General features: G+C 39.7%; 1 protein-coding gene across 1 annotated transcript in view; it reads left to right on the forward strand.

Annotated features, from left to right (window-relative positions):
• The first annotated feature begins 553 nt into the window (after positions 1-553).
• cdh23 (cadherin-related 23) overlaps positions 554-26,778 on the forward strand; it is a 256,259-nt gene continuing 230,034 nt past the window's right edge. Inside the window, exons 1-2 of the mRNA XM_067386032.1 lie at positions 554-638; positions 14,225-14,299. Coding sequence (XP_067242133.1) covers positions 554-638; positions 14,225-14,299 — 160 coding nt within the window. The remainder of the gene's footprint in view (positions 639-14,224; positions 14,300-26,778) is intronic.

A 26,778-nucleotide genomic window follows, 5' to 3' on the forward strand; every position in this document is an offset into this window, starting at 1 on the left:
TATATTTACATATTGAGAAAATTAAAATGTCTAACCCCTGAAAAGTGATGCAAACTGAACAACCACTAAATTTTTTGAGAAAGAATTTAGATTTTTATTTGGACACATAGTGTTTGACTCACACTTTAAAGTTAATTTCTGTAGCCACCGATGTATAATTTTTCCTCACTGAGATTCATGCAGCTTCTTACAGTTTATCAGGAACCAGACAATGATTGCATTTGCATATCAAATGTTTACATCAGGAGCAATGAACTTGTAATGAGGTTCACCTGGAGACATTGCAACCCTCAACATGAAGCATACATTATTTATTTGGAGAGATGGATTTCACCTCACAGATGTCGATTACCAGCTGTGCTTTGTTTCTACTAATGTCATAGAATTTTATTAATCACAAAGGCTTGACTGTTCAATACCAGTACACAAAGGTCCAGTGTGTAATTTCTGAAACACTAGTAGCACTAAACAGTTTTGACTGTTTTTCATGATGCCACTCTGAATGCATTGGTGATCGAGTTCTTACCGTTTGTTTGTGTGTTGCAGGTTGGAGATGTCGTGGTGTGAAGATTCTGGAGGCAAGATGACTTTGGTCAAGTTGCTCCTTTCCTTATTTCTGCTACACAAATTTTCTGAAGGTAATGACACACATACACGTTTGTATGACTATCTTTGTGAAGGACATTCATTGAAATATTGCAACCCCCATCCTTACCTTAACCATCACAACTAAGTGCCTAACCCTAACTTTAACCCTAAAACCAAGTCTTGACCCTCAAACAGTCCTGGGGTGTCAGAGAGTGAGGACTGGCCAAAATGTCCTCACTTAACTCACTTTGTCCTCACTCTGATGGCCTAGAACTCAAACTGGTCCTCACAAAGATAACTGTACGAACACACACACACACACACACAGTTTCTTAAGGCAACAGAAATATTCATTCACAATATTACTGTTGTTACTGTATTTTTCATCAAATTTCTGTTCTAGCATTCCGTCTGTGCAGTTCTTTACAATGTTTGTCTGTGCAAATGTCAGATGAAAATTTTTTACTTTTTTTTCAGCGTCTTGGAACATGACCACTGTATTTTTATGGCACCGCGTATCTTGGGATTCTTGTTTTCATTCTGTCCCATATAATTGCACTCCATCTAGCTGTCTTTGAACTCAGGAACACATCCATGTCCTGCTAAATTGTTAATTTAGCATTAATGCGTTCATTTTTCATCACTTTTTTCATAAGTAATTACACCTAATTAATGTGTTAAATTGACATTCCTTATTAAAAGTGAATGTAAAAAATATCCAAAGAAGCGTTAAATCAGTGTGTGACATCTAAGAAGAATAAGACCCGTTTATGTAAACCTGAGGTGATGGCTTGGCTCATGAATATTAATGATATAACAACATCTGCAGTGACTAATTAATATTCATGAGCCCTGTGGCATCACACCCCGCCCATTTTAAGTCCTCCACTAACTTGTTGCTCAAGGGTCAAATGTGTCTCTCTGACTTTAAGATTAAAACTCTGATTGTGCTGACAACGGTCCCTCTTCTGTGTCACTCTCATCTGTTTGTCTCATTTTTCAGCTTGCTCTCATTACCTTCCTGTTGTCCTTCTATCAGCCCTCATGTCCTGTCTTTTCTCAGACATCTCACTCCATCTCTGTTCTCTCACACCTGTCTATCATTCCTCACTGTTTGTGTGTGTGTGTGTTGGACACCTGCGATCTGCGGCGGCACATTTAACAAGACACTGTCGCTGCCACTTAACATCAGTCCAGAGGAGTTTATAATTCACTGCCCTCTTCTTCCTTTTCCTGTCTGTGTCCTTTCTTTTTGCTGAACCACTCTCAATCACTTACACACTCCATCTTTCTTCATGAATCTGCCTCGCTCCTCTCTGTCTCTCATAGGTCCTGTGGGAGCTGTTCTCTCATGGTTATTAGCTCTCTGTGATTGGTTCAGGGTTTTGAGGGTTAAATGAAATGGAGGTAAATTAGGGAGGGAGTTTGAGCCCTGAACCCCTGAACAACTCAGGACTGAATGTTAAACACTCCTCGCCCAAAACAGGGAAAGAGAGAGAGAGAGTTTAAAGGAATAGTTCACAAAAAAGAAAATTCTGTCATTATCCAAACTTTTTCACAATGACCGTGACTGTCAAGCTCTCACAAGGACAAAAAACATCATAAAAATATCATAAAAAGAAATTCATATAGCTTGTGTGCTATATTCCAAGTCTTCTGAAGCCATATGATAGCGTTGTGTGCATTTGCATTATACACCTCTTCAAACAGACTCTCATGGCACTATTTTTTATTTTGTTAATGCATGAATAACAACCTACATTTCAACTACTGTACAGCTTCAGAAGACTTTTAATTAGTGCTGTCAATCAGTTAAAAAAATAAACTAATTAAGTACACATTTTCTGTCATTAATTGCACCTGACATTAACATTTTTAATATATTTTTATATTGTAATACTGCATTTAACATCAAAACTCTAAATTAACAAGAAACACTATGAAGATGGTATAATTTAAATATTTGGGATATATGGAATATTTGGGAAATGGCATCTTTTTGCTAAGTATGAATATAACTATGAATGAAGGCAAGTATAACTGATAACAATACTTCTACTGATGTCTCCATTTATCTTTTCATAATTTGTAATTATTATTATTTTTTTTTAAACGTCAGTATCGCAAGTATTTATGCAAGTTGTACTGATTACAGTATAAAATATATGGTGTTTTTTAGTCACAACCCAGACTATCAAGTGCCCATAAAGGACCATAAAAGTACCGTAAAACTAGTCCATAGGACTTGCACACCGTACTTTAAGTCTTTCGAAGCCATTCAATAGCTTTTTGTGAGAAACAGACAGAAATTCAAGTGGTTATTCAAATCTTTCTTTTTGCCCAGTTTACCCAAATCAGAAGGCTTTGAAAATACACTCTAAAAAACTATGGTTCTTTGAAGGTTCTTTACATGTAGTAACAGTTCTATTTAGAACCACATCACCCCAAAGAACTCTTTTCATGCTGAAATGGGTCTTTGTGTTAAAGCTCAGGGTTCTTTTTCCCTGCCTTTTTTTTTTTTTTTTTTTTTTTTTCAATCTGTCAAAGCCACATCAGTACTGTTTTTTGGAGCTTAGCCATTCAATAACATAGACTGTCAACACACTCTCAGCAGGTATATGCTTTCTTTCTTAAAATGTCTGCAAATTTTAACTTTCAAATCACCTTTATCACACCATTGAGGTCCTATAGCACTTAGCATGGTTCTTTATAGAACCTTATAAAAAGGGTTCTATTTAGCAGTGGGTTCTGCTATTGTTACAAACCGAATAACCCTAATTTGGTACTGTTTAGAACCATTTTCCTTTAGAGTGTAGAGCAGGGATGGACAACTCCGGTCCTGGAGGGCCAGTGTCCAGCAGAGTTTAGCTCCAACCCTAATCAAACACACCTGAACCAGCTAATCAAGGTCTTTAGGATTAGTAGAAAGTTATAGGCAAGTGAGTTTTATCAGGGATTGAGATAAACTCTGCAGGACACTGGCCCTCCAGGACCGGAGTTGTCCATCCCTGGTGTAGAGCAAGAATCATATGAAGTACTTTTTTGTCCTTTTGGACCATGAACAGCCTTTCTGTTCTGCTAAATAAGAGTAAAGGTGAAGAGTGAAGGTGAGCAAATATTTTCATTATTGTTTTTATTTGTATTTTTTTTGGTGAACTTTCACTTTAAGGTAAAAAGTGGAAGAGGTGGAAGAGAGGTGAGCTGTCTTCATAAAAAATGATGATGTCTGTGAAGAGATCTGATATGACGTGAGTTTCTGTCCGACCTGTTCACTCAAAAGTCTCTCAGTCAATGTCACAATGGTAAAACATCAGCTAGCAAGCCAGTTTCACACATCCTGTGTCTGTAAGCAGCATAAGTACAGCTGCAGGTATTTGTTGAGGGTTTTTCTTTGATGTGGCTGTAAATTCTAAAATTGGCTAGAGCAGGCCATTGTGAACTATTACAAAGTGTAAGCTAAACTGCTTCATTAAACCCTGTATTGTAAAGAATGTGTTGATAAATTGGTTAAAAGGTGAAGTATGTACAATTTTTGATGTTAAAATACATTCTATTAACCAAGTTTATTGTTCATTGACTACTATTATGGCAGTTTTCCACTGTACGGTACGGCTCACTTTTTGGCTCTTTTCCACTGAGTGGTACGGCACGGTACGGCTCACTTAAATAGTACCACCTCGGTTGAGGTTCCAAGTGAGCTGTACCAGTAGTAAAATGTGACTTGTAAACACTGCAGATCACTGATTGGTCAGAGAGAATCATCACTACCAGCGTCAATGGATTTGAAACACGAGACACCAAACCCCTAGATTTAAATAGTCAGTTATAGACACCGCAGTATCATTTGTTCACACAACTTTTTTTTTAAATTCCTTGCTTTAAATGACCATCGCATGCAACTTGAAAAAATAAATGGCTGTATCGTGGTCAGTAGAAGAAGTGCAGAAGTTCCTCTTGTTGGTAGCCGAGGAGCGGATCCATGCCAGTAGATGCGGTACAACTATAACAATCAGTCTATAATCCTTAATCCTTAATAATAAGTGATACTAAACTGCAGTGGAAAAGCAAACCGAAAGTAAAGCGAGCCTAACCGTCGTACCATGCAGTGGAAAAGTGCTAGTCAAAAGCTGTTCATGGGTTTATCTCCCCAAAAAGTGTAAAAATTGATCCTCCCAGGCACCATCTAAACATTGATAGTGGTCCACTCAAATCTGTCAATCTCTTTCCAGTCTTAAAGGGTTAGTTCACCCAAAAATGAAAATTCTGTCACCAAAAATATTCTCATCGCTTTATAATATTAATATTGAACCACTGTACTCACATGAACTGATTTAAATATGTTTTTAGTACCTTTATGGATCTTGAGAGAGGAAATGTCATTGCTGGCTATGCAAGCCTCACTGAGTCATCAGATTTCAACAAAAATATCTTAATTTGTGTTCTGAAGATAAACGAAGGTCTTACGGGTGTGGAACAGCATGAGGGTGAGTAATAAATTACATTACTTTCATTTTTGGGTGAACTAACTCTTTAAGGCAGGTGCACACTGTGCAATTTGTGCAATAATGACCTCAGACCTGCAATTTTACCTCAGATGAAATTCTGGCAGTGTCAGAAGCTTTGGCGCACAGTCCTGCAGAGTGACTTCTCCTACAACGAATGTTTTTAAAGACAAGCCATGATCAAAATTAACGCTAGAGATGTCTTTGTTAGCCACCATTTCAGTCCTGCGTGTAATGCAGTTCACAATCACCGAACGTGTATGGTTTGTTGATGTAAAACTCTGGACAAGTTTTCATGCGTGCATCCGTTTTTACCGTGTCTTGACTGTCGTACAGTCTGACATAAATGACAGCTGAGATCCCACAGTGTGACATGAGGATCATGAACATACAGTCTGATAAGCAACAATCGTAAAGGACTATTATAAATCGCACAGTGTGCACCCGGCTTTAGTCTACTCAGTGTGGGTTATGCACAACAAACTTCCGTATTCTGTAAAACAGGTTGCATCACCAGGTTTTTTGTATGCGTTTCATTAAATGTAAAGCTGTTTTCCTCAAGATGCCTTTAAAAGAGCGGGCAAAGATGAGCATAACCGAACTGGTCCTTCACATATGCAGATTGACATCTAAAAGTTTTTCTTTTTTTGGAAATTACATTTGGATAGTAAATTTGAATAAAATGCCAACAATAATAATAACTAGCTAGGTTAGCTGATTACCGTAAAAGTCCATAGATATCACTGTCATTTCGTACTGCCGTTGACACTTTCTCCAACAAGTGGATGCAGTGAGACCTGTTTTCCTGTTTGTTCATGATGTGCAACATAAAGCCTATTGCTTACTCATGACACACAGCAACAAAGCTAAAACAATTAGAACTTATGCTAGACCTTTTACTGAAAATAGCCTGCTTTTACCTGTTGAGACATTCTATCACAAGCACCCATAAGAGCTGTATTTGTGATGTGTGAGTTGGGGGAGGTGCAACCCATGAAAGGGGCGTTTGCAAGGTTGTTTGAAAATTGCTTTATTTTTGTAATTCCGTTAGGTGCCACTAGTGACGCAGAAACTACATACTTCACCTTTAAAGGGATATTTCACCCAAAAATGAAAATTCTGTCATCCTTTACTAACCCTCAAGCTGTTCCAAACCTGTATAAATTTCTTTGTTCTGCTGAACACAAAGGAAGATATTTTGGAGAAAGATTGTAACCAGGCTGCTTTGGGGCACCATTGACTTCATAGTATGAAAAAAAAAAAAAAAAAAAAATACTATGGAAGTCAATGGTGCCCCAGAACTGTTCAGTTTCCTGCATTCTTCAAAATATCTTCCTTTGTGTTTAGCAGAACAAAGAAATTTATACAGGTTTGGAACAAACAGGGTCAGTTTTTACTTTTTGGGTGAACTATGCCTGCATTTTGGGCATTATGTGAAGTGTACCTTACTGAATTTCTACTTGTTTTTCAAGTTTTGCACACAGACATACTGTAGGCGCTGAAATAAATACACATCACTTATATGTTACAGACATTGGATGCACTGTAAACCCGAATAAGTTGAGCTAACTCAAAAAATTTGAGGTAATCAGTTACATCAATTTTTTTTGAGTAATGATGTTCCCAATTTTAAGTAAGCAGAACTACCAAGTTTTGAGTTTGTAGTACTCATGTGTGTTAATTGCTCCTATATTGAAGTACTGAGTTAGCGAACTCATACATTTTAATAGCAATTAACATAAAATATTTAGTTAATTAACTTTTTTTATTTTGAGTTCTTGAAAATTAAATGAGTTATTTACTTCAATGTAAACCCCTTATAAGAAAATTCAGAAAATGCCAAATGCAAAAACATGTAACTTACCTGCTCTCAAACCTTGTCACTTGTCACCATGATGGTAACTCTCTAAAAACCCACATTAACAGAAACTCTTTTAAATTAGCATAATAAAACACTAATCACTACTAAATCTCCCTTACCATTAATCTTGCACAAAAAAAAAAAAAAAAAACATTATACAACACTTAATTTTAACATTTACTCTCCCTTTCGAGTGCCATGGGCAAAGCATGATGGGAAATAGAAATCCCAGCCCAGTTTCAGTTAAACTTAAGTTCATCTAAATTAAAAGAAATGTGTTCATACAACTCAAAACAATGAAACAGTTCAGTTTACTTGAAATATGTCAGTGCTGTGAACTCAAAAGAAAAAGAAAGTTCTAAATACTCATAACAGTTAATCTAACTGAACTAATTTGTTCAATTTAAGTTTGTCCTACTTAAACCAATTAAGTATTTTGAGCATTAGGGTTTACAGTGTGTGTGAAACATGCCTTACAATCTTAAGTGTGAAAATTCAATTAAATCATATTAATTTCAGTATTCATTACAGTTTAATTTCAGTGCATGGGGCTCAAAGAAAATTTCATTAAGCAACAATAATGACATGACTATTAAATTTATCATTACAGTGTAAAGATCTGGAGCTGAAACCAGGACAGATGCAGCAGTTTTTTTTGCTTTTGGCAGGAACTCTCATTAAATCTCCGATCCACTTTGTCACACACCTAAAACTCGTTTTAATCTCTGCTGCCATTCTGTAATGGTCCAGTAATTAACACAGGCTGACGTGTTACTCTAGATTGATTCTAGTAAGTGTGTATTGGCAGATGCACAGTCGATGGCTCTCGTTTCTTGCTCGGCATCTCTCCCTCTCTCTCTGGGTTTGTTCTTTCCACGTTCAAAGCGGAGTCAAAGAGTGATTCACCCTATCAGACACTAACACTTCAAACACACACATACGTACAAGCCCTTCCTAGAGTGTGTGTTGTCTCTGTGGCCCACTACCCATGCATATGATCAAAGCTCTCCTGATCTTCCTGACAAATCAGCTTGTCTCCTGCTACCCCTTGAAAGAGAACACACACTCGCGTGTATACACTGGGGAAACATGCCTCGCACACAACAAACGCAGATGGGGAAGTTTACACATGTCAGAGCAAGGTGTGTAGTAGTAGTAGTAGAAGTGAAATATTGAGTGCTAATTTTTTGGGAAGTGGGAACCCAAGTAAGATAATGTATGTGTAATACAACTAATGTTCTTATGTGTAGGAAGGAAGGGGACAGGGTCGGCGTTCAACTGCTGACTGAGCTTTATTTCAAGAATTAGAAACGTCCAACAAAAACTGTGCAAGGCACAACAGCAAATAAAATAATCCACAAAGGGCTTCACTCCAGTCACGGCATATACAATCCACAAAGGGCTTCACTCCTGGTCACGGCTGTACAATCCACAATGGGCTTCACTCCAGTTAGTCGTGCACCAGCTGCTCAGTCAGCAGTTCCCCTCTCTCTCTCCGACTCCTGCTTCTCGCGGTGTTTTAACCTGTCTCCGCGCCAATTACTGAAATGAGAAACAGGTGTTCGTGATTTACATTTAACTCGCTCACTCACCAAAGATCTCCCGATGCTCTCTCCCGCCGCAGACCTCGCTGAACCACGCCCCCCTCGCCACATACCCCCACCGCCCGACTCAGGCCGGGGAGCCGTCCGGCCTGCAGCCCCCCCCCCATTTCTGGAGAGGAAATCGGCCACAGCCATCTGAACACCCGGCCTGTGGACCACCTTGAACTTAAACGGCTGTAATGCCAGATACCAACGAGTGATCCGCGCATTGGTATCCTTCATGCGGTGGAGCCACTGCAGGGGAGCGTTGTCCGAACAGAGAGTGAATTCCCGCCCCAGGAGATAATAGCGGAGGGTGAGGACGGCCCATCTAATAGCCAAACACTCTTTCTCAACGGTGCTGTACTTAGCTTCTCTCTTTGAGAGCTTACGGCTAATGTACAGCACCGGCCGTTCCTCACCCTCTATCTCCTGGGACAGGACAGCACCCAGCCCCCTGTCCGACGCGTCAGTCTGCAACAGAAAAGGGAGAGAAAAATCAGGAGAGTGAAGCAATGGCCCGCCACATAGAGCAGCCTTCACCTGGGTGAAGGCCTGCTGGCACAGCTCCGTCCACTGGACCGTATCTGGCGCATCCTTTTTGGTTAGATCAGTCAACGAGCTGGTGAGGGCCGAATAATTAGGAACAAACCTCCTATAATATCCCGCCAGCCCGAGGAACTGTCTAACCTCCTTTTTGGTCTTGGGGCGCGGACAGGTCGCAATCGCTGCCGTCTTATCAATTTGGGGACGCACCTGTCCATGCCCCAAGTGGAAGCCCAGATACCTTACTTCCACGCGCCCAATCGCACACTTCTTCGGGTTGGCCGTGAGCCCGGCTCCCCTCAGCGATCTCAGGACGGCCCTCAAATGCTGCATATGCCGCTGCCAGTCATTACTGAAGATAATAATATCGTCCAGATAGGCAGCAGCATATGCACCATGGGGCCGCAAAATTTTATCCATGAGACGCTGAAAGGTAGCCGGTGCCCCGAACAACCCGAACGGAAGGGTGACGAATTGGTGTAATCCAAACGGCGTCGTGAAAGCCGTCTTTTCTTTGGATAATGGCGACAAGGGGATCTGCCAATACCCTTTCGTTAAGTCCAGTGTCGAATAAAATCGAGCCGTACCTAGCCGGTCAAGCAACTCGTCCACCCGAGGCATTGGATACGCGTCGAATTTCGACACTGCGTTCACCTTGCGATAGTCCACACAGAACCGAACTGAACCGTCCGTCTTGGGAACCAAAACTATCGGGCTCGCCCAGTTACTGCTGGACTCTTCTATTACTCCCATTTCAAGCATAGCTTCTAATTCTGCCTGCACTACATTTTTCATGTGTTCAGGCAATCTATACGGCCGGCTGCGAACCACCACGCCCGGCTCTGTCTCGATGTGGTGCTGAATGAGGTTTGTACGGCCCGGTAGGGGAGAAAACACGTCTGCAAACTCTGCTTGTAACTTGGATAAATCAGTGAGCTGTGAGGGCGAGAGGTGATCTCCCCCTGGGGCCAGAGCGAGGGACTGTTTTTTGACATTCGCCTCTGGCCCGAGATCATCCTCTCCGCTAATCACCGTCGCCAGCATCACTGATTCCGCCTCATTCCATTTTTTAAGGAGATTGAGGTGGTAAATCTGACGTGCTCCTCTCCTATCGGAACGCACAACCTCATAATCGAGCTCACCGACTTGCCGTGTCACCACAAACGGTCCTTGCCACTTTGCAAGTAATTTCGAGCTTGAAGTGGGAAGCAATACAAGTACTTTATCTCCCGGTGAAAATTTGCGCAAGTTAGTTCCCCTGTTATACAGCTGGCTCTGTCTGTGCTGGGCTTGTAACAAATTCTCCATAGACAGCCGCCCCAACGTGTGGAGTTTTGCTCTCAAATCCAGCACATACTGAATTTCATTTTTGGCCTGAGACGGTCCGTCCTCCCAAGTCTCTCTTAGGACGTCTAATACCCCCCGGGGCTGGCGTCCAAAGAGAAGCTCGAAGGGGGAAAACCCCGTGGAGGCTTGCGGGACCTCTCGCACCGCAAATAACAGAGGTTCTAACCACTTATCCCAATTTTTGGCGTCCTCTTGAACGAATTTACGAATCATGGATTTAAGCGTGCGATTAAACCGTTCGACCAGGCCGTCCGTTTGTGGGTGAAAGACGCTGGTACGCACGGATTTAATGCCCAACAATTCGTAAAGTTCGCCTAACGTGCGTGACATAAACGCCGTGCCTTGATCAGTGAGGATTTCTTTCGGAACCCCCACTCGAGAGATTAAACTAAACAGTGCATCCGCAACACTCTTAGCAGAAATGTTGCGGAGTGGCACTGCTTCAGGATATCGCGTTGCATAATCCACAATGACTAATGCAAAGCGATGCCCTCTTGCTGATCGCTCTAATGGCCCGATGAGGTCCATACCAATTCTTTCGAAGGGGGCCTGCATTAATGGGAGGGGGCGCAACGGCGCTTTTGGGGTGGCCGGTGGGTTAACCAACTGACATTCCCGACAAGACGCGCACCACCTGCGCACATTCTCGTGAATGCCCGGCCAAAAGAATCGGGTCATGAGACGATTTAGTGTTGCCGTTTGTCCTAAATGCCCAGCCATCGGATTAGAATGAGCCGCGTGGAAAAGCATTTCCCTGCGGCTCCTTGGAACTAATAATTGGGTCGTATCTTCTTTTGTCTGAGTGTCCTGGGTCACTCGATACAACCTATCTTTTATGATCGCAAAATACGGATAAGAAAGTGGACGCCCAGGCTGGAGAGGCTGACCATCGATGGTGCTGACCTTTTCAAACGCGTTTTTTAGTGTCTCATCGTGAGACTGTTCCAGGGGAAAGTCATTGCGATCCGAAAGAATAAGTCTTCCAATTTCGCTCTGTTCCCCTGAAGCTGAACTCACCGGTCCCTGATCAGTCTCTCCCGCCTGCACTCGCACCTCCTTATCCCGCGATTTTTCCCCCCAAGAGGCATCCGAGCATAAACACCCCAATAATTCATTAAATGCAGGCCAATTCGTCCCCAAAATTATCGGATGCCGGAGGTGCGGATTAACTGCCACCTCCACACTATGCTTTTGACCCCTAAATTGAATAATGACGGGCACTAACGGATATTTCACCACATCCCCGTGCACACACCTCACCTTAACCAAGCGGCCTGTATCCAATGCCCCGGACGAAATCAGGCTTTGATGCACCGAGGTTTGGTTACATCCTGAGTCCACCAAAGCCTGATAGGTACCCCCCTTGACACTCACAGGTATTTGGTACTCGCCAGCTTGACCGGGGGCAGCCTGCGGATCGTCCGGGACCCGGATCAACGTCCCAACCTCCATCACTGGACACCTGTCCACAAAGTGCTCCGGGTCCCCGCAACGCCAACAGGCCGGCCCAGACCTGCCCGCCGCTCTTGTGGCAGGGAGCGGGTTAAATGGTTGACGCGGAGAGAGGGGAGAAGCAGGAGCGGAGTCCGGCCCGGCAGCAGGGAGTCCCGCCCCCCCATAATACGGGCCCTGTTCCGTTCACGAACACGTGGTGGGCCGGGCGGACGAGACCTGGGTAGAGGGACAGGTTTAGAGAGAGAGGGGGAATTAAAAGAAGGAGAGAGAGAGGCGGATGGTAGGGGTTCGCCGACCCCTTGGCACGCCACCATGTGGTCCTCCGCCAGTTCGATGGCTGAGTCCAGCGACGTGGGGCGGTGGCACTGGACCCACTCGGCTGTTTTCTTGGGGAGCCGAGTGATAAACTGCTCCAGTACCACGCGATCGATAATCCGGTCCACGTCGCTTCCCTCAGCCAGTAGCCATTTGCGGCACGAGTCCCGGAGCTGTTGGGCCAACACGAAGGGCCGGCCGGACTCACCCAGGTCCAGGGAGCGGAAGCGTTGACGATGTTGCTCTGGGGTCTGGCCGACCCGCTGAACGATGGCCCGCCGAAGGTCGTCAAAGACCAGGAGGTTCTCTGCTGGCAGCTGCTGTGCCGCCACCTGCGATTCCCCCGAGAGGAGGGGGACCAGCCTCATGGCCCATTGGTCCCGCGGCCAGCCACTTGCCTCGGCTGACCGCTCAAATAAGTCGAGGAAGGCCTCGGGGTCGTCCGACGGCCCCATTTTGTTCAACGGCAGGTGGGTAGGCGCAGCCGGCTGCCCGATGGTCTCCTGGTGAACCTCCCGGTCAATCCAGCTCCGGAACCTCTCGCGGTCCTCCTGCTGGGCCTGCACGATGGCTTGGAAGCGACGTTCTTGGTCGGTGCGCAGGTCCAGCAGGGCTCGATGTTGTTCCTGATGCAGGACCGCGAGGGACGCGATGACTTCCGCAAATGTCGATGGGGAGGACGAAGATTGCATGGCAGCGGCCACCCAGCTTCCTTCCCGGGTTTCGGCACCAGTGTAATACAACTAATGTTCTTATGTGTAGGAAGGAAGGGGACAGGGTCGGCGTTCAACTGCTGACTGAGCTTTATTTCAAGAATTAGAAACGTCCAACAAAAACTGTGCAAGGCACAACAGCAAATAAAATAATCCACAAAGGGCTTCACTCCAGTCACGGCATATACAATCCACAAAGGGCTTCACTCCTGGTCACGGCTGTACAATCCACAATGGGCTTCACTCCAGTTAGTCGTGCACCAGCTGCTCAGTCAGCAGTTCCCCTCTCTCTCTCTCCGACTCCTGCTTCTCGCGGTGTTTTAACCTGTCTCCGCGCCAATTACTGAAATGAGAAACAGGTGTTCGTGATTTACATTTAACTCGCTCACTCACCAAAGATCTCCCGATGCTCTCTCCCGCCGCAGACCTCGCTGAACCACGCCCCCCTCGCCACAGTATGTTATGCTGTAAAACAGATTTGTATGTTAAAGGGATAGTTCACCCAAAAATTTAATTTTATGTCATTAATTATGCACCCTCATTGTTGTTCAAAACCCGTAAGAACTTTGTTCATCTCCGGGACACAAATTAAGATATTTTTGATAAAATCCAAGTTTTTTTTTATTTTTATCACCCATAGAAAGCAACATAATTACCATCATTCAAGGTCCATAAAGGTATTAAAGTCATCATTAAATTAGTCCATGTGACTACATTGGTTCAACCTTAATGTTATTAAGCGACAAGAATATTTTTGTGTGCAAAAACAAAACAAAAATAATGACTTTATTCAGAGAATTAGATTTATTAGATAGATTTGGTTACATACAGAACTAACCAACTCAAAAAAAAGGATTTTTCACAAGAAAAATGTCCTTTTTTTGGCATCTACGGTTCCAGGAAGAACCTTTAACATACAAAAGGTTCTTTATAGTGGAAAAATGTTCTGTAGATTATTAAAATGTTCTTCAATCTAAGAAAAAGAAAGTTTAAGAACCGTTCACTGAAAGGTTCGTCGGGGAACCCAAAATGATTCTTCCACGAGATTGCTGTGAAAACCCTCTTTTGAAACCTTATTTTTTTTAAGGGTGCTGTAGAAGAGGCTGATTTTCACTGTCAAATCACTTCTACATATGGCCTCTTACAAAAGTGCACACGTACTTGGCCCTTTATATTGATTGGGGAAGGCTCCACACTGAGAGCATTCATTTGGTGCCCATCAGTGTCATTTTCTGTTTGCCATCTAATGGAACTGCTGTAACTGTATGTTTTTTCTCTTATTTAGAACCATGTCTCTGTCCCTCTGTCTTCCAGCCTCTAATCAGCCGCCTCGTTTCCAGAATTACTTCTTCCAGTCGTACCTGCTCATCTATGAGAACACACCAGTGGGTGAGTGTCTCTCGCAAACACACACACATACTGCTCTGTCTGTACACACACTGATGGATCTTTCTACACACACTGTCTGAACTTAGTTTTCATTTTTCTTGATTTCCGTCCATGAATGCTGAATGGAACATGTTTCGTTTGATTTTCAGTTTGTTCAGTTGTTTTTGTGTGCAAGCTAAGCAAAAGATCCATACAGTAGTTAGAATAGATATTCTTAACTAGATGTGTGCATTTTGATTTAATTGTTGGAGTATGAAAAAGTTATTTTAGCTAGAAATTCAACAAAAAATGGTTATGCATGAAATGACCATGTGGTAATGGCTTCTTCAGTGAATTAAATATTTTAAAGGTAACTTATCTCAAATTCTGCTAGGATGAAAATGATAAACTCATGATATACATTAACACCTTTGACTGAAATCAGTTGATTAGTTGCTCAGTTTGCATGGTAAAACCCTCTTTAAAAGCTTCCAGTAAAGCACTGGCACTACAGCAATACATATTTATACATTAACATATACATACACTTTTTAGCAAACATTTTCATTTTATAAATGGTGTTAATCCCTCCTTACAGTCTTTACTTCCCATCTCGCCTCTTACTATTCCCCTTCATCCCTTATTCATAGTTTTCCTGTCTTTAATGCCTTTTTCACCTCTTCCAGTCTATAGGTCAAAGAGCATGCATGTTTATTTAACCTTGTGACCTCTTGTTATCATAAGCTGCTTTTGTGGTCTTATCTGACCCTCAGTCTGCGGTTTACCTCGCTGTTCCTTATTTTTCCTCGTTTTTAAACACACCTTTGTTATGGACTGAATGATAAACACTTATGTATAATTTAACTTGCGCTGTGTTTTAAGCTTAGAGAAATGGCTTCTCCCCGTTAAAAAGAAGAAAAAAAAACTCTTGAAAACGTACATTGTAACTTGCACTTTTTCTGCATTTGGTAGATTATACAAGAAATAAAGCATTTAATGTTGTAAACACAGTTTGCAAAGTTGCATTTTATGTTATTTTATACTTTTTAGAACTGATTTCAGAAGAGTTTGATGTCTTAAGTGAATGTAAACTGTGTTGAGGAAGAAATTGGATGTGTATCGTTATACTGGATTAGGTCTTAAAGTGACAGCACCCTATAAAAATGCTGTTTGTGTCTGGGTCAATAACGTTAATCAAGCAACAAAAACAATCAATCAATAAAACAATATTGAATTTATACAGTAAACACTATAGTATTATTTTACATTTAATGATAGCATTTCTGTACCTGAATACTACTGTTAGACCTTACATTATTTGTAAATTAGTTTTATTGCGTGTATCTTAGGGATGTCCAGATCCGATCACGCGATCGGAAATCGGGCCCATCACGTGGTTTCAGACTCGATCAGGACTCGTTTATATATGTATTAGGGGTGCAATGGTTCTCGGTAAAAAATCGAACCGTACGGTTCTCCACTTACGGTTCGGTACGCACTTGCACCGCGGTCCATCTCGAATGATGACGCATCTATTGTTTAATATGGTTTGTTTAAAATAGCAACGTGGAAAACAGAGACAGAGTTCAGATAATGTATGTTTCAGTCGATGGATGCGCAAAACGTTACAACAACGATAATCAGAAAGCGTGGACAAAACAGTCACTCTTTGTAAACTGTTAACTGCGAGCGCCGTCTGCTCTAATGTCCAGTCATTTACGCCGTCATCGCTATTGATAGCGCGAGCGCAGGTGAGACCTGAACAGCACACGTTGCTATCTGTGTTTAAACTAAACTCCATTTAAGCCTTGCTGATTTAAACCTTCAAGAACAAGACGCGAAAGAGAACTCGCACACTGTGAGAAGATTTGTGTGCGCTCATCCGAAGCGCGCACACGCTTATTCCAGTCAGCGTGCAAATACTGAGTTCTCTTTCAAGTCTTGCGCTTCAGCGGACAAATTCATACAAAAATTATGTCAACATGCCCATCTTAGTGAGTATCCTTGCAAACATAGTTGGTTATGTCTTAAGTGAACGTATATTAGTCGAGAAAGACAGCGAATGTGTAGGCTAAGAGTATATGTACTGGATCGTGCATGTCTTATAGGGAAAAAAAAACTATTCCTGCTGCCTGTTTTTAATGTTAAATCAAACAACAAATAACAAAGAAATCACTCACTGCTCTTGACTGAATAGTTTTTGTAACTTCAATAATGATTAATTTTTATTTATTTTATACAGTAAAGATAATATGCAGTGATTTTTATATTTGATTACTTTATCCATTTTCTGTACGTGAAAATGACTGTTAGATACCTGAAAAACCTGAAAAGCACTGTTCCTGGATCTGTTTTTTCGCTCTTTTTTTATTCTTTTTATGTGTTATAGAAGTATCAGATCGGGACTCGGTATCGGTAGATACTCAAAATCAAATGACTCGGACTCGGACTCGGACTTGAGGGCAAAAAAACGTGATCGGGACATCCCTAGTTTATCAATATGCTTGTAATTTGTATATATGTTCTTAATTTTTTACTGTCAAGTCACTTTTATTTATACAGTGCTTTTTACAATGCAGATTGTGTCAAAGCAGCTTTACAGTGATAACTGGTAAATAATTTTGGCTGCACAGCAGCTCTTAAAGAAAATGGTGTCATTGTCCAGCTTAAGTACATCCATTGTTGATTCATTCTGTTCTAAAAAATCAATAGTTTTTAATGTAGATCACATACAATGGTGTCAATGCAGGCAAACCAATGTTGAATATCAAGTGTCCCCAACTAAGCAAGCCAAAGGCGACAGCGGCTAAGAACCCAAACTCCAACTGGTGACATCAGGTGACAAACAGGTGATTAAAATGGAGGAAAAAACCTTGGGAGAGACCAGGCTCGGTCGGGGGGCCTGTTCTCCTCTGGCAAGCAGCAAACAGTGCGTGACTATGATTCAGGCAGCTTAACAGATCATAAGCCTGTAAAGCTGACAGTTCACTTGCCATTAATACTGTTTGAACTTTATTAGTTTGGCTAGTAGTTTTTTTCTTTAGGATAGAAGTACTTAAAGGGTTAGTTCACCCAAAAATGAAATAATGTCACTTATTACTCACCCTCATAGAATATTTTTGGTGCGCCAAAAAAACAAAATAACAACTTATTTAGTGATGGCCAATTTCAAAACACTGCTTCAGTAAGCTTCGGAGCACAATGAATCAGTGTGTTGAGATCTTCGGTTCGGAGTGCCAAAGTCACATGATTTCAGCAGTTTGGTGGTTTGACACGCGATCCGAATCATGATTTGACACGCTGATTCATAACGCTCTGTAGCTTCATGAAGCAGTGTTTTGAAATCGGCCATCACTATATACGTCGTTATTTAGTTTTTTTGGCGCACCAAAAATATTCTCGTCGCTTTATAATATTAATATTGAACCACTGTACTCACATGAACCGATTTAAATATGTTTTTAGTACATTAATGGATCTTGAGAGAGGAATTGTCATTGCTGGCTATGCAGGCCTCACTGAGCCATTGGATTTCAACAAAAATATCTTAATTTGTGTTCCGAAGATGAACGAAGGTCTTACGGGTGTGAAACAGCATGAGGGTGAGTAGTAAATGACATTATTTAAATTTTTGGGTGAACTAACCCTTTAAAGTGGGTTTTAAATAATACATTAAAAGCAAAGTTACATTCCCCACCAATTTATTTATTTTTTTTGTGCTGATCCGAAACATGATCCTGACCGTGACTCGAGTTTTGTGGTCCGTTGCACCACTAGTGTGTTTGGTCTCAAGCAGTGTTTTACTCTAACAGTTTCTGTCTTTAAGTTTCTGTCTGTGCCTGTATGTATTTCAGCATTTTTAGGGACCCCGATGATTGACAGGGCAATTTGAGAGTGTCAGGGTTTTCATCACCTTGCCGCGTGTTGTCGTGAGTTGGTTTTAAAATAGATCTATCGGGCCTCTCCGCTGATAGGAGGCTCTCTGAACCGCAAATACACTTACACCACATTTATCCATAAAATCTCAGAATTCTGCCATCCAGCCCATTTTACCTGAACCTTTTGCAAACAAGCAGTGTGTGTGCATGTTCAGATGTGTGTTTCATAAGAGCTCACAATTGTGCCTCTAATACATTATAATGCATTGTTTCTTAAACTATGGGTACTTTAGGCAGTGACTTGATGAAAATATATTCTCTTAAAACATGCTTTTCGCACTCACTAGTTTATTTAATTTGTCTACTAACAATGTCCAAAAGTGTATAAACAAACACTACCGATAAAATGTTTGGGGTTTGTACAATTTTTTTAAAAAGAAATTAATACTTTATTCAGTAACATTGCATTAAATTGGTCAAGTGTGACAGTAATGACATTTATAATGTTATAGAAGATTTGTATTTCAAATAAATGCTGTTCTTTTGAACTTTCTATTCATCAAAAATCTTGAAAAAATATGTATCACGGTTTCTACAAAAATATGAAGCAGCACAATAGTTTTCAGCATTGATAATAATAAGAAATGTTTTTGATCAGCAAGTCAGCATGTTACTGATGCTGAAAATTCAACTTTGCATCACTGAAATAAATGACATTTTATAAACAAAAAATTTAAATAGAAAGTATTTATCATAAATTGTAATAGTATTTCACAATATAGCTGTTTTTATTGTATTTTTGATTAAATAAATGCATCCTCGGTGACCGTAAGAGACTCAAAAACGATACAAATTCTTACCTACCCCAAACCTTTGAGCTTTTTTTATTCATTTTGGTAATGTGCATATTTGCATCACTGAAATAAATGACATTTTATAAACAAAAAATTTAAATAGAAAGTATTTATCATAAATTGTAATAGTATTTCACAATATACAGTGTAGCTGTTTTAACTGTATTTTTGATTAAATAAATGCATCTTCGGTGACCGTAAGAGACTCAAAAATGATACAAATTCTTACCTACCCCAAACCTTTGAGCTTTTTTATTCATTTTGGTAATGTGCATATTTTGTATTATATATTATAATGTAATAAGTTACATTATATAATAGCATTCTGTGATGGAAATGATGGAAGAACAATAAAATGACTGACACCTCTGTCGTGCTAAGGCTAGATATACAATTATTATTTTTACAGTGCAATTTGACACAATTATAATAATTTGACAATTACAGCTTGATTGGAAATGATAAATACATAAATTGAAACTTGAAAATACTGAAATTGAAAATCTCCCATTGACATTGACAGAATGTTCATTGAGAGAATGTTCAGCATTCAAAATGAACAGACAGCGATGACATCATTGTCATACTTGTATACTGAATTCCAATTGGATTCTCTCTTACGTCTATGTCATAGTGAATTGTGATTGATCTTTCTTGTATCTATTTAGATGCAAATACTACATATTTGGACATTCTACTTATTCAAGTAGCTTGGATATGTGCATGCATAGCTAGTTTAAGCATTATGTAAAACTCATCATATTCTTTCGTGATATCATATATCCCATCCATTTCTTCTGGCCTCCTTGTTTCATTGTATATGCGATCCATTCATTTAGAGTGCCAAAATTCCTGTGACCCACCCTGAAACTGAACAAATGTTATAAGCTACATGAAACTTTGACAATGCATGCAGCATGAACATTTCCTTGACTTGCACACTCTCCATTAACACAGCGCTGCCAAATTACAAAAGGTAAACACTGAACTCACGACTAGTCGACTACTTTTTGTATGACCAGTTGACTAGTAAAAGAGTTGTGGTGCAGATCCTAATTAGTTGATTTCTGTTTATTGAGATTAATTAGGATGTGACAAGCTGTTCCCAGACTAGCACTGGTTCATGCAGGGTTCATTTTCACCTGCAGCAGTGTCAGCGTGCCCTGTGTGTCCTCTCTGCCCTGCCTGACTCTGATTGGTGGTCAGAGCCATCAGCCATGTCTGATTGGATGACTCTGATGGCTTATTCATGGAGAGGGTGGATGATTGGACAGTGCCAATTTGTCAGAGTTATAGTTTATTAGTAGCGCAGATGTCCTCGTACTGGAGGACTTCCAAATGACACACGCACTGGCACACCCCGACACAAACACACACACTTACACTAAAAAATGCATGCAAACCAACACGTTCACACTCATGACTTGATGGAGACACAGACTTTCCACTGGGGTGTGTGTATATGCATATAATCACACGAACAGTATCTGTGTTTGTACAGGATCAAGTGAGTTTGTGCTTCATATTACTTGATACATTTTTATGAGTGCATTAGTGAGCTTGTGCTTATAGGGGACAAATATAACAGTGGAAATTGTAACACTCTAAGGGGCTGTTTACACAATACCCTTTTCAACTAAAAACTGAAAACGTTTTATGCATTTTGGCCATTCATTTACATGTAAACAGCATTTTGGTGGCCTCAAGTTTTTGAAAATGAAACCGTTATTGTCTCTGTTTAAATGACAAAAACGTGAATTTGTGAAAATGGTAATGTCATGCACATGCGTATTACGTGTTGAGTCTATAGGCGTGTAGTTCTTCTTTACAAAGTGACATCGCCAACTACTGGCCTGGCATTAATAATGGCATTAATAATACAGTGTTTTTAATCAGTGTTGGATCTGTGTGAAGGGGGACATTTCTGACAATGTTGTCATCTGTATGTGAAAAACGCAAAGGAAGTTTTTCTGTTTTTAGTGCATCGTTGTTGTGTAAATGTACCCTAAATATAGAGTAAGTAAAATACAGTAAGACAGTAATATTGTGAAATATTAGTACAAATTAAAGTAACCGTTTTCTATTAGAATATATTTTAAAATGTAATTTACTCCTGATGGTAAAGCTGAATTTTCAGCATCATTTCTTCAGTCTTCAGTGTCACATGATTCTTCAAATCACCCTTACATGCTGATTTTCTGCTCAAGAAACATTTCTTATTAGCATTATTGTTGAAAACAATAGTGCTGCTTAATATTTTTGTTTAAAGTGAACTACACTGCACCTGTCGCTGTTTGGATTTTAATAGGCAAATACTTAAGAGTCAATGGATGGATCATTATTACAGTGGTTATTATTTTTCCAGCTTGTTATATCTTTGGCAACGGTTCTTTTAACCCCAAAAGATGGAGTGTGTAGCTTTTCATTTCATAAACAACCATGTTTTAAGATGTATCATGGTCATATTCCAGGATGACAATGTCAAGATTCATTAGGTTCAAATTGTGAAAGAATTGTTGGCAGGGAGCATGATCATTTTCACACATGAATTGGCACTGACCTTAACCTCAGTGTAAGTTTTTGGGATGTGCTGAAGGAGACTTTATAGAGTGCTCACCTCTTGCATTGTCAGTATAAGATCTTGACCAAAAAATGATGCACCTCTTGATGGAAATAAATGTTGTGATGTTATTTCCATCAAGAGGTGCATACATTTTTGGTCAAGATCTTGTATTGACAATGCAAGAGGTGAGCACTCTGTAAAGTCTACTCCAGCACATTCTGAAGACATTCAATGAAATTAAGGTCTGGACTCAGAGGTGCCAATTCATGTTTGAAAATGATTCTTCATGCTCTCTGAACCATCTTTTCACAATTTTAACCCTGGTGAATCTTGACATTGTCATCCTGGAATTTGGCCATGATGTGTCTTCCTACATGGCTGTTTAAGAAATGAAAAGCTACACACTCAATCTTTTTTAAAAATTGAATTTATGATTTATTTATTGAATTTTCAAAACAACAGCAAAACAGTAATAAACACATTTGATAAACACATATAAATAATAAACACATTTAAAGAAAAACAAAAACAAAATTAGGTTACATTTTTTTTTTTTTAATTAACAAGTTTAGTTCAGTATCACACTCCATCTTTAAGGGTTAAAAGAACCGTTGCCAAACATATAACATGCTAGAAACATAATAATCACTGTAATAATGATCTATTCATAGATTCTTAAGTATGTGCCAATTAAAATCCAAACAGCGATTTTTTTTTTTTTTTTTTTTTTTTTTTTTTGGCTGGGCAGTGTATATTCTGAATTCATTATTTTTTTTATTTTTATTTATTTAATGAAATATGTTTTCTTAGTTCATATTTTCCATGAATGCAAAGTCATCACAAAATGGTAAAGTTATGCTGATCCCCACTTTGCATATGACGTTCCAAATGCATTTCCTAATTTTTAAAAAATGTTTTGTTCATTTATTTATTTTTTGGTTTTATTATTTTATTTGGTGTGAAAATGATACCCTGTTATTAGGGTCTGAGAGTAGAATACCAAATGTCTTTTTTTTAAATGAAGTATTCTGCAATGGTCTTTGGGTTTGCATTTTTCCCCGTGTAAGTGAATAAGTGTGTTTTAGGCACTCTGTAACGCACAACCTCTTATGGCTTATTGTTTTATGACTTTCTTAGTGTACATATTGGTACTGTTGCTGTAGTCACTCCGTTGCCCCCAGTGTCCATCAGGGTGCTGTTTGTATGTGTTTTAATCTGGTGTCTCACTGCAGTAGTTTATCAGCCAGCCAATTTATGACTCTCTCCTTCCTTCTATCTGGATAATTCCACTGAGACGCCTCTGTTTGCTTACTCCCAAATTGGCAAGTGGCTTAATTAGACTAATTAGTCAATTAGCTAACTGTAGCATGTGCATTCATCTGTTTAAATGACAGAATACTTCAGGCCTGTTTGGCTTTGAATAAAGGGCATACTGCAGATAATTATAATGTTAGTTTAACAGCAGTCTGCTGCTACCACTGAGAGGAGTGTGAAGACTTCATTAAGAGCTCAGAAATGCACCGCTTAGGTGAACCAGAGGTTGAAATATCAGCGTGCATTGCATGGTCTGGGTCTCAAAACTCAAATATTTTGTCAGGATATGGGTCTTAGGTCTTAGACAACCTGCCTTATTTTTCAATACGGATGTAAATTACTTCCTGTGAATTTGCAGGCGTCCGATTCATTATTTGCTTAATAACTAGAAGAATGGCAAAGTGCAGTGAAGACTAAAACTATTTGCACTAAAAACCAGTGTGTTTATGATTCTGGGTGCGACTCAGTAAGCTCCCTAGTTCACGAATCAGTATATCGTGTGCATGAATTTGGGCACTGATAAGGACAGTAAGGACCCTGGCTCCATACACACTGGGACACTGATGATGGCATGACAGCGTCCTCATTGTACAACGTCACTGCTGGTTTTTATGAACAACAGCAGAACTGATATTTTTCAAATGTTACTTCAAGTACATTATGATAAATACATTGATTGTTTCATATACCTGCAACATTTCAGATGTAAATTAATTAAAATGTTAGCTAGATTATGTTCAGTGCCTGATATATTTTTATGCTGAAATAGTATTAAAGGTGCCCTAGAATCAAAATTTGAATTTACCTCGGCATAGTTAAATAACAAGAGTTCAGTACATGGAAAAGACATACATTGAGTGTCAAACCCCATTGCTTCCTCTTTCTTATGTAAATCTCATTTGTTTAAGAGACTTATGTAACAGTCGGGATCATTAATATGTATGACCCCAATATTTGCATATATGCCAGTCCATGTTCAACGCATTAGACAAGGAAAGGCAGTATTAACGTCTGGATCTGTGCACAGACAAGGTAAGCAAGCAAGGACAATAGCGAAAAATGGCAGATGGAGCAATAATATCTGACATGATCCATGATAACATGATATTTTTAGTGATATTTGTAAATTGTCTTTCTAAATGTTTCGTTAGCATGTTGCTAATGTACTGTTAAATGTGGTTAAAGTTACCTGCCAAAATCAGTGTATAGCTAATGATGCCCCAAAATAGGCAATTAAAAAAATGAATTAAAAAAAATCTATGGGGTATTTTGAGCTGAAACCTCACAGACACATTCAGGAGACACCTTAGACCAGTGGTTCTCAACTCCAGTCCTCGGGACCCACTGCTCTGCACATTTTGTATGTCTCTCTTATCTGACACACTCGATTCAGTTCATACAGACTCTCCTAATGAGCTGATGATCTAAATCAGGTGTGTTAAATAAGGGATACATACAAAATGTGCAGAGCAGTGGGTCCCGAGGACTCATTGCAGTTGAGAAACACTGCCTTAGACTTATATTACATCTTGTGAAAAAGCATTCTTGGGCACCTTTAAATAAAAGTTTGTTTTTACAGAACATCTATTGTGTGGTAAGTTGGCTCATGTGATGTGTTTCCTGTTTCTGAACGTCCATTAAAGGGTTAATTCACCCGAAAATAAAAATGATGTCATTAATTACTCACCCTCACGTCGTTCTAACCCCATAAGACCTTCGTTCATCTTCAATATTATTATCACTTTCAAGGCCAGCTCCTACGTTAGCATCACACGCATGTGTTGTGCTGCTCACATGTACAGCGCCAGCCAATACTGAGTTGCCGTTCTGACGTAGAACCTGGAAGCACTGCACTGTGTTTACTATGTCAGCAGTGCAAGAGAATGACAGGGAAGAGACATTTTTTTTTTGTCTCCAAAAGTTATTTTTGTTTGTTTTTTTGCACAGAAAAAGTATTCTTGTCGCTTCATAACATTAAGGTTGAACCACTGTAGTCACATGGACTATTTATCTTTATACCTTTCTGGGCCTTGAAAGTGGTAATAATATTGCAGTCTATCGGAGGCCAGAAAATATCTTAATTTGTTTTCTGAAGATGAACAAAGGTCTTTTTAGGGAGTGAACGTTTCAGTGCACTGGAAGATTTTGCTATTGAGACAGACCTTAAAATGGCCAACCTCCTGATCAGTGCCCTGACTACTGAACTAGGGAGCTGTTTGAGACGAACAATAATTGAACCTGAAAAACTTGATTTGTTTAATTTATATTTTTGTTATTGTATTTGTCCTATTGTTTCAAATTTGCTGCTTTGTTCCTAATTTTGATAACAAAACAAAAAAAACATATTGTGATAAATATAGTTATCGTGAAATAAAATTTCTTATATTGTGAAATAAGATTTTGGTCATATCACCCACCCTACTTACAGGTTGTTATAGAGTAAGATAAATGTGATGTTTCTGTGTTGTGTCCTGACCTGACCTCCACAGCTCAGTGGTGTTTAAACACGCTTTAAAAGAAATGTTTTTTCAATGATTCTTTACAGCATGGTTTGGTTAGGTTTTCGATTTGTAGGCTTCTTGAGTTTACTTTTGATTATAATTTATAGATTTTTCAGACCAGCATATTGGTTTCTGAGCTCTACAGCACATGTAGATGGTTTTCTAAATAACTAAAGCCAAAAAGTTCTTTGTGGAAATAAATGTTCTACAATACTGCAGCATCAGGCTGTAATACCCATTTTGCTTGTAGTTTTATTACTAAGGATACTTGTGTCAGATCGTATGTGTCAGATTTTACAACGAATCCAAACTGGATGTGGATATTCAATCCTCAGGGGTCAGATTTCCATGACCTCTAATTGGTGGGATTACGTTCCTTCTCTGTCCAGCTGAGTCATTGTGATCTGCTGTGTTTGCGTATAGTGTTATGCTGTTTTTATGTCCATAGAAGTATGCAGGAATGCTGGGTAAAGCTTTGTCATGTTGGGTGAGAGATGTGGATCTGCATACAAGTGTATTTTTATACTCTTTCACTCCCACACATTCACTAGACTACTATAACAGAGCTATTCAATTATACACATATTAGATATCACACTGGAAAGAAAGCAGATGTGACATAAAATTTAATTAAATAAATAACACTCAGATTCAAAACCAAGAAATGGAATTTTCATATTTCAATAAAAGGGGGAATGTTGTTGTCAGATTCCCAGAACATTTGGCCTCTGATGAATCCTTCAACACATAAGTATATACATGAAACCACTGCACTTTTTGCAAGAATGTCTGAGATGTGACATGGAGAAATCTCTCAAATCAATTAGTACACATGTGAAATGTTTCACACACCATGTCACGTTAAAATAAACACCAGCTGAATAATGAACATCTAATAACAAATCACACACCTTTCCCTTTGATGTGCTCTCTCTCTCTCTCTCTCTCTCTCTCTCTCTCTCTCTCTCTCTCTCTCTCTCTCTCTCTCTCTCTCTCTCTCTGTGTTTTTGTGTGATAATTTAGCAGTGTGATTTCAGAGGAAGTTTGTGTATTTAACCGAAGCGCAGCATGTGGCAAAACCCTTTAATCTGATAATCCACTTTATTTTGATCCACTTGTTCACTCAGACTCAGTTTAAACATGGCATTTAAACTTCACACACACTCTCTCACACACATGCCCATATGCTGAGATGAAACTGATCATATGCATTTGTATTAATGCATGTTTGCGTGTGTCTGTAAGGGACAATTTCTTGCATGTTAAAATCTTTCCATTAATGAGCTCCTTGGCCTTTCTAATTGAATAATAAAGGGGCAAGAAGAGGCCGCAGGGTGAATATTATCAGAGTTTTCCTCAAGCATACTGATAATGTCTAACAGTTCCTTGC

Source organism: Chanodichthys erythropterus, chromosome 5, assembly GCF_024489055.1.
Source record: "Chanodichthys erythropterus isolate Z2021 chromosome 5, ASM2448905v1, whole genome shotgun sequence".
Lineage (NCBI taxonomy): Eukaryota > Metazoa > Chordata > Actinopteri > Cypriniformes > Xenocyprididae > Chanodichthys > Chanodichthys erythropterus.